Source organism: Micrasema longulum, unplaced genomic scaffold (assembly GCF_059751315.1).
Source record: "Micrasema longulum isolate JH-2025_06_02 unplaced genomic scaffold, ASM5975131v1 h1tg000225l, whole genome shotgun sequence".
In the NCBI taxonomy this organism is placed as follows: domain Eukaryota; kingdom Metazoa; phylum Arthropoda; class Insecta; order Trichoptera; family Brachycentridae; genus Micrasema; species Micrasema longulum.
In genome coordinates, this window is record NW_028277430.1 from 245 (window position 1) to 10,265 (window position 10,021).

Below are 10,021 nucleotides of genomic sequence, written 5' to 3' on the forward strand. Positions count from 1 at the left end.
GGGAGAGTCATTCATATTTAAATTTATTGCAACAGAGAGGGAAAACATTAATGAGAAGGGAATATAATATTATGGAGACGGGAATAAAGTGGCCACTTAAACCAGCCAATGACAGGTCATAAGCCCTGTAAATGCCTAGACTATATTCCCTTCTCAATAATATTTTCCCTCTTTGTTGCAATAAATTTAAATAAGAATGACTCCCTAAGGAGCCAATTCAGCCAGTCTGCAAGCATTTGGACATGCTCAAACATTGTGATATTTCCCTATTAGGAGGAAGCCTCCAATTGGACTTTATGAATTTTTTTTATATTTTTATTTATATCCCTACAGAGATGAGGTAGAATTTTTTCAAATTCAGGATTATGGATATTCGAGCGTTTACAGAGCTTATGACCTGTCATTGGCTGGGTTAAGTGGCCACTTTAAGTAGGTACTACAACATTCCCCATTCCGCTTATTAGCGAATATCCACACAGATAACATTTTTGATTTTTGTATATATGTTACTAAACGAGAAACCTTATGAAATCTTGTTGAATGAAATTTATTTATGAAATTTGTTTACAATAATTAGTATCTTATGAATTTATACTTGTCTGTTGGTTTTTCAGTAAATAAAAAATGAAAACATTCCAGGTAGCAAGCGTGAGTTGATCGCAACAGCCAAGGCAATCGCCGAGGCCTCCGAGGAAGTGACGAGACTCGCGAAGAAGCTTGCCCTCGAGTGCACGGACAAGAGAATCAGAACGGTAAGTCCAAATCTTTATACACAACTATTTGATTCAACCCTTTTGATCATACCATCAGCCCTAGCAGGTGTATTTGAAAAATCTCACAGCCATATTTTTTTTTTGGATACCAACAGTTCTGCATACATATTTATAGTAAACAAACAAATATAGTGTATAAACTCAGAACCAATAACAGATTTCCACTAAGTAAACAAAGTTATTAAAGAAAATATATTATAGTGAAACGTCTATCTATCGTTTTTAAAGGGACTTATTGAAATAAACCACGAATGCGGTAAAACAATGAATGCGGGAATAAGAGGTCAATACACAAGGAGATAAGATCGTGTAAGGATACCGCCTTGGCAATCTGCTTTACCACTGGCAGGTTCAAATTCTAAAAAAGATAAAAGTTTCAGGTGTAAATAAATGTATTTAAATAAAATTAAAAAGCAGAACAAAAACAAAAAAAAATTAAGTTTATTGCATTGGACATATCTTTCACTGACGTTTTTTTTTTTACTGTTTTTTTCCCGTAAGTCAACATTATATTTTCGGCTTTGAAAATAATGTTTTTTTCGGCATTAATTGAATGTGAGTAGTAGAATGTTTTTAATCTTTCGAAATAGTGCATGCTTCTGAAAATGAAGGTACAAGCGGCAGCTCCTCTTCATCAATATCGACCTCTTCAGCTGTCTCCTTCAACCTTGCGTCACACAAGCTTTCGAAAGTTTCTATCCCACACGTTGGGATATTGTCGTCAAATGTAACAAAATTGTTGAAATTCGTCTGTGTATTGAGTCTTAGCCAATCATCTTCAGCAACCTTAACTTGTTCTAATTGTCATTACATCTTTCTTTCTCTTTCGAACGTTCTGCGCATTAGAACATACGCAAAATATTAAAATATATCAAATACGCATCGTAATTCAAACGATGAATGCGGTAAAATGGTGGATAGAGAAACGATCGATGCGATCAATTTTTGTATGTTTTATATGAAATTATATCGGAGTTGGAAGAAATAAACGACGCATCTGGGAAAACGATTATTCGAGGAACGATAGATAGAGGTTTCACTGTACATATTAAATAAATACATATAAGTTTATACATATAAAAATGTTATTTTCATGTACTCGTATATTTTTTAATACTCGAAGAATTTTTTTTTTAAAGAACAGTAAGTTACTGCAAATTGGGCGGGATTAGGACAAGGATGCTTGAAGAGAGAATAGGGAGGGGAAGGGAGATGTACATATTTATTATTATAATGTCTACCAAGTTACATAATGCATTTATTGTGTAAACTTTAAATCTGACAAAGTGATGTTTGTGTAGTATGTCTTTAAATTTTATATTGTACACTGAAAAAGTCCTATGAAAAAAAGCATTTTTAACATACAATGTTTCACTTATTAGTGCATGAAACAGGTGGTACCGTCTACAAATCCTGGCTGGCACATGTATTGTTATTAAACTAAGTAGTTCTGCACAACCAACTATTCCTGTCATAACTTTGTGAAGCAGTAGTTGGTCCCCACACACTCTGTGGTATTGTAGAAAAGTGATTCCATGGTAGTAGAGGCAGCGAGAGTTGATACATACATAAAAAAGACCGGTTTTGTATTTTAGGTACTTTATAAATTTGTTTTGAATATTTTCTATTCTTGTTATATATATGGCATACTGGGGATTCCATATCTGAGATGCGTATTTCAAATGGCTTCTAACAAACGTATTATATAATGAAATTAGGGCCTTTGGATTATCAAAGTGTTTACTCATTCGAATTATGAAACCTAACATTATTATATATATATATATAATAAATTAAAATATGTTTCACCATTCTGTCGTCATCCATTCGTTCTACATGATCAAACCTGTCAGTGGCCCTTTCTTAATCTTATCAATTATACGTGTCTCAGATTTGCACTCTCATCATTTTATCATTCTTCCATCTGTTGATTTTTGTGCCTTAATTTTAAAACGGCAATCAAGCCGTGTGTTCTATCATATAATAAAATAAACTACTTAAAATTTTGTTTAGAACCTCCTTCAAGTGTGTGAAAGGATCCCTACCATCGGCACCCAACTGAAGATATTGTCGACAGTAAAGGCTACTATGCTCGGTGCTCAAGGTGAAGTACACATTTTCATTATACGTTTTCAAGTAGGGAATATAGTATTGAAATCTTGGTGTTCACAGGGTTTATGTTAGACCTGTCATTCGCTTGTTTAATGGCCACCGTACACACTGTGTAAAATTCACCATTCTGGCTATTTTAGAACATTAAAAAAGTACAATAAAATATAATCAGAAAAGGTATTTCTTTCAAGGCTTATTCCGTCTTATTTTCTATTATTTACATTTTATTTTTTATTTATTTTTTTTGTTTTTTACAATATACATAATAGGTTAAACAGAGTATTAAAAAAATCAAGCATAATTACATAGCAATGAAATACATATTAATAGTAAAAATACTAAACAAAAAATCCCACAAAGGCATAGCCTGTTCGTGGGTATACAAGAAAATGTAAATGAATTTTTGCTTCTCTAATAAATATGGACAGTTATAATATTTTTGTGTAACATAAGAAAGAGAAAATAATATATTCTGTAAAAGATTATATGGTATTTTTTTTATAGTAATTAAAAAAGGAAATAAAAATATTTTTTAAAAAACATAAAAAATATTCCTTATTATTCAACAAAATATATTGTAGAAAAAAAGAGTTCATATCTTTAGTACATAATCAGTAAAGGTATTTTTTTCTGTGTTTATTTTGCATTATTTCCTATTGCTTATATAATCAGAATAGATATTTCTTTCAAGGTTTATTCTGACTCATTTCCTCCTAAATTTATTGTTTATATGATCAGAAAACATATTTCTGTCAAGGCTTAGTCTGACTTATTTTCTTTTATTTACATAATCTGTAAAGGTATTTTTTTCAATGTTTATTCTGACTTATTTCCTATTGTTCATATAATAATTTCTTTCAATGTTTATTCTGACTTATTTAACTTGTTAAAAATACTTATGGTGTTTTTTCTATGTTTTTCTGCTGCTTAAAACAGTCGGTATGCCAGAATACAGAGGTATTACAAGCTTTATTCTATCAATGTTACATCAACAATTAGTTTCCACATTCAACATACAGTAGTGTCAAAGGGTATTTAAAACACCTATGTGCGTATGAATTATAAATATTTACATAAATTACCATGAATATAATCATTTATTTTTGCACCACAACAGGCCAGGAGGCCCTACTACAGTGGCGAATCACAGCACAGAACACCCAGACTTGAAAAAAATCACATTTTAGATTTTTGACCACTACACCGATTTAATCAACATCAGTGGCGCTTCAGCCCGTTGTGGGCCCTGGCCTCCTCCAGAATCTGTCTCCATTCCTCCCTGCACCCTGCGGTTCTTCTCCAGTTCGTCAGGCCAATCGCTCTAATGTCACTTTCCACGTTATCCAGCCATCTTAATTTTGGTCTGCCTCTGCTTTGTCTGCCTTCCGGAGTGGTATAAAGAATCTTTTTTGGGGTACGGTTATCATTCATTCTGTGCACATGGCCCGGCCATTATAATCTTATTTTGATGAGTTGTGCAATGTTGGGTTCGCCATACAGTGCCTCTAATTCATGATTAAACCGTCTCCTCCACACTCCGTTTTGGTTGACAGCACCAAATATCTTCCTTAATATTTTTTTTTCAAATACTATTACCATATTTTCATCTCTTTTGGTCATAACCCAGCATTCAGCACCATATACAATGATCGGTCTGAGGAGAGTTTTGTAAATAATGGTCTTAGTTTTTCTAGTGAGCAATTTGGATCCTAGATGTTTTAATAGTTTAATAGTCCTCTTTTAAAAATATTTCCCTTGCGCTTCATATTCATCCCAACACGTCTTGCAGCTACTGAGTTCATTGGCGGTTGGGATTTAGTTTCCCATTTCCACACGTAAATTTTTTGTAGCATACAGTAGCTAAATTTCAACACGTCTTGCAGCTACAAAGCGCATGGATGGTTAGAAATCTAGCCCCCATTTACATTTGACAAATAAAGTGACTAAGATGTGTTCTTAACAAAGCATAAAAATATATTTCTCTCTCTTTAATTCTTCTGTTCTTTCTTACAATCTTTTACAATATTACTAGTAATGTGATTGATTCTTACAATATTTTACAATATTACTAGCAAGTTAGTGTAAGTCCTGATGAAATTTATAGATTTATAAATAATTAAGAGCTAATAGCAAAATATAATTTTTAAAATAAACCAATTAAGATGTGTGTCTCGGCTCTTGCGTCAATTTTTAATGAGATCACACTTAAATGAGGAAGTTCAGTGGTATGGAAAATTGGCCATAAAAAATGTTTCTTTATATGCTGTAAAAATGTATAAAATTGATTTAAAAAAAAAAAATGTTTTTGTAAAAATGAACTACTCTGAAACGTCAAAAGTTCTTGTTAACAATAACCAATCAATGATAGCGTTGTTATGTGTTATGATAGATTTCCAGTTTCCAGGTAGCCATTTTTTTTTCAACATTTACTGTGTTTTGATTGGTACAGGGTTCTCCTTTTAAATGTCAGGAAAACTCACCGACTTGAACTTGTGACGTCGCGGGCGGTGTAATTTCAAAATTACAAAACTTTGAAAAATCATAGCGACGATGATACGATACATAAAATAAAAATTGTTAGACTACCAAACTTCCTCATTACGTATTTTTCTCAAGCCTAGGTGTTCTGTGCTGATCGGTTGTGATGAAAAAAAAAATCATGTGTCTAATTAATCTTAATCTGCACACAGTAGCTAAATTTTACTTAGACTGTACTAAAAAGTATGATATTATTTAGTTACGTTAGTTACGTTTTAATTTAGAAAAATATCAGTCTTGTATGTAGTATAGTGGTTAACCCATTAGATCACCATGCATGAGGCGCTGAGTTCAAATCTTGACTGGATCAGCGTTAAATTTTTCAGTGGAACATTTCATATTTCTCCGTACCCATTGACATATAATACATAGACATGCCCTATAGAGTTAAATGTAAGCAGTGACACGAAAACGTACCCATACTTACTAAATTCTGTTTATTTATACCAGATGTGGTATTCTGAATCTTCTCTACTTCCCTAGAGAATGGTTAATTTGGGGAATTTTATTTTTTTAATGCGACGACACTTTACTTCATAAAATGGTCACACTGATAATCAAACGTCAAATGATGTATAAAGCTGTTTAAAAACGGGGAAAAAACGTATGATATAATGAAAAACTAGCCCTAGAGGACATTGAATCGTCAATAAGATGTATTTGCTTGAAAAATGTATCAAAGTTCAGTGCAAAATAGCCTTTAAGAAAATTTATACACTCAAAACAAAAAGGTAACTTACACTGCACCTACTTTGAATTTAGCTTCAGACAATAATTTACACTTTTTTTATTTATCTTGATTTTATTCTCCATTTTGGGTAAATGCGGGGCGCGCGGCTTGGCGTTTTCTGACACGTCAAATGATACTTGTCACTGTACAATTTGTCTAGCCATGTTTAGCCACTTTGTCAATTGGCAAAGATGTTTCATCTTTGAAATCGACCAATATTTACCTTAATGATGTAATAACTTATATTTACATATAAGTTATTAATTTAAAAATACTTGGTACACTTCCACTCAATTGTTTGACCAATTAGCGCTTTCACCCTCTAATGAGCATCTTCAGACTGGTGAATATTATACAGTGTAAGGATAATTCATATAAAACTAAAATTTAGTTATATATTCACCAGTCTGAAGATGCCCATTAGAGGGTGAAAGCGCTAATTGGTCAAACAAATAAGTGGAAGTGTACCAAGTATTTTTAAATCAATAACTTATATGTAAATTTAAGTCATAACATCATTACAATGGAATTCCATCAAGAATTGTCAATAAATTATTTATATCAAATAATATTTACCTCTATTATTTCATTTTAAAAAGTATAAAAACCCAGAAAATGGGAAAATACTTTCTGTATTTTCAAAGGTGGTTTTCCGCCTCATTTACTTACCACACAAGAGGTCTCGAGTTCGATTCCTGACAAGATTGACATGATATATTTCTTCAAACTAGAATATTCGTGATTAGCTGCCAAAGTGAAAGACCGATCGTCTTACCTATATACTATTCATCATCATCATTCCATGTCCGCTCCCTAGTTGGAGCATACAGTGTCTCTGTCGGCATATCTGTCGGCTGCCAGCTCTTGTGCGTCATCCCAAGTCAGGTTCGCGACCCGTAGTTCGAAGTTCTTTGAAATATTATATAACATATATGTTTATGTAATAATATTGAATTTTTATTTTTGCTATTATTTAATTATGTACGTGCTTGCACTTTCCATTATAGTTTTTTGTAATATTTATGTATTTGAATGAATAAAATATATATTTTTTTTAAAGTAGGCAAGCGTGGTTCTAGTTCTCAGGGTGCATGCGCAGTATGTGGCCCAGCCAACCGACCAGTCTTGGGTTATTATTAGATGCTGATAAGAGAATGATGATGTATCTTTAATATGGTATTATTCTGTTTTCAGGAAGTGAAGAAGATCAGGAGGCCACAGAAATGCTGGTAGGAAATGCACAGAACCTGATGCAAAGTGTAAGTACAATAATATATTAAGAGGAAACGCGATCCGACTTATTTCCATATTTTCTCCCTTGATTATGGGACTAGAGCGATGATTTTTTACATACTATAAATAATTTATTTTTTTGTTTTTTCAATGCTTTCTAAAAACGGTCCTCAATTGGACGTAGTTATGCAGAAAGTGTCCAACCCTCAAGATGCTAAAAATTAGTTTAATGACGGTTTCAATAGCATAACTACGGTATCTTTATGTGCTGAAAACGTCCAAGCTTCAAGTGCTATACTTTTTTGCCAAATAAAGAAATTGAAAAAAGAGCTGTAGAAAACAGTCAAATCAGTCACATTAATAACTCTCTAGGGAGTTAAATCCAGCCAATCTACACACATTTGGCCACACTCAAAATACCCGATATGTTTTATTTTATATGTGTATTTGGTTTTTTTTAGGTTAAAGAAACGGTGAAAGCCGCCGAGGGCGCTTCCATCAAGATCCGCACCGACCAGGGAGGGTACGAACTTCGCTGGGTCAGACGGTCTCCGTGGTACCAAATGTAAAAACACACAAATATGAAAACAACCGATAACATCGTATATCGGTCAAGAAAAATATGCATTGTCGGTCAGTGTGCAATACCACTTGTCTAAAAAATAAGATTCTCGGTATTACAACGTTCTGCCTATGTTTGAACATCCACCAACTTCAATTCTTCCATCGTCTTGAACTCTCAGTTCAAGGTCCAAGGTTCAAATCCCCTTTACCAAACTTGATTCCCATTTTCTGAGACTGAGTTATATATTTACAAATCGTTTTTATTACAAATAAATGCTCTAATTTTTACTGAGCGTAAGAAAACACTTTTGTATTCAATTTCCTGTAGTACCGAACTTCCTCATTGAAAATCCCTTTTAGAAAATTTATCCAATGTCGCACGGGAATAATAATACTGTTACTGTTGTAATTTTTTAAAAATAATAATTTTTTAAATTTGAAAATAACCTAATATTTTTTTTTGGTGATACTGATCCTAGGTTCATTAAGTTTATGAAAATAAAATTGATTTGTTGATAAATTCACCAAATGTTTTTTTCATACTTGAGCGCAAAAGGAAGTGACAATGTATTAGATCGTCTTATTTTATAGACAAGTGGAACGTACCTAAAGACATTTGTATTTTTCAAAATAAAAAAAATGTACATTAGCAATCAATTATTGGTTTGGTCAAAAAAAATGTTTTAATTATTTAAATTAGAAATGCTGATTTTCAATAAGGTTCATAATCCATGCTATTTTAGAAGCCTGATATCACAGGATAGCTTGTTTCGTCAACTGTGAAACTGCCCGTTATCTGTCACGGTGCCGAAAACATGCATGTTTATGCATGTCAATTTTTAATCCCAGAAACTGTCCCGTGTAAAACAGCAAAAAAAAGGCCCAAGATTTGGCGCAGTAAATATTGTACCATTTTCAAACCCATGTAATATGAGCTTATAAAAAATTACTGATCAAAATGCATGTTTAAAGTGTCAAATTTTTTGACCAAATCGATAAAAAAAATATGTATCGAAGCAGATGTCTTCAACACAAAATATTTTAAATATAAATATGTTTAATCCGTGTGCTATGTTTAATTTTATTTCATGTTAATAATAATGCTGACGTTGCATTTTTAATTGTTAATTCATAAATCAGTTCATATTGAAAATAATTTATAAGCTTAATTCAAAAACATTTTAGTGAATAATTTTTTTTTTTAATTACGTAACATTAATTTATTTTTACAACACCGAATATGTTCTTTTCTTTAATTGTCTAACCTGTTTACATTGGTTGAAATTCACATACGATAATTTAAGTAAATTAAAATAATTTATGTATGTTCACAGTTTAATAAAATTTAAGCGCGTTTTGATTTAAAATAATTAATAATATTAAAAATTGTTGTTTGGTTGTTAATTTTATTAAAAATAATATTGTTATCGTTTATTTATTTTGAAATTATTTAATAAATTATAGATATTTCGGACTTAACATTTTCACCGCGCATTATAAGAATGTTTGATGCTACTTTTGTTTAGTAAATTTTCTTCGAATATTTATCAATATTACGCAGTTTAATAAAAAATACATGGAATTTTTGTATATTCAAAAAAATCAATCGTAATATATTATACCCTTCAAAGAAATCACGGTCGGTTATAAATAAACTTATGCTAGTGTTTTTTCCAATTTACGAAACATTTCTGGTACGCATTTTTTGGTATGTGCCTTCAGTTTCATCGGCGATTCGATCCTTATCTCCTCTGTGGTCGCAAAACTTCCTTTCATAGTCTAGTCCTCTTCATCTTTGGGAGCAGGCAAAGGTCGCAGGAGGCCAAGTCCAGTGAATACAGAGGCTGAGGCATCAATGTGGTCTGGTTTTTTCTCACAAACCGCAAGGCGTTCACGATAATTTTGAAAATTCGCCACTCACACTAAAACGCGTCTTACTACGTGTCTGTCTAAAACTGACTGATTGATTCCCGAGCTAATTACTACAACTGGTAACTTTATGTTGTCATGTCGTGGTAACATCACATTTTAGTTTATTTGTGAACTGGGACAACATGAGCTACTTTCCAAT

At 32.2% G+C, this 10,021-nt stretch overlaps 1 protein-coding gene across 1 annotated transcript; it reads left to right on the plus strand.

Moving 5' to 3' along the window:
- Positions 1–639: 639 nt before the first annotated feature.
- On the plus strand, positions 640–8,370 carry LOC148283516 (vinculin-like; the record flags this gene model as incomplete). Its single annotated transcript, XM_088243716.1, has 4 exons — positions 640–752; positions 2,787–2,877; positions 7,348–7,412; positions 7,848–8,370. Coding segments are annotated over 4 exons (377 nt in total), but the record flags the coding sequence as incomplete, so codon positions are not given.
- Between the last annotated feature and the right edge of the window lie 1,651 nt (positions 8,371–10,021).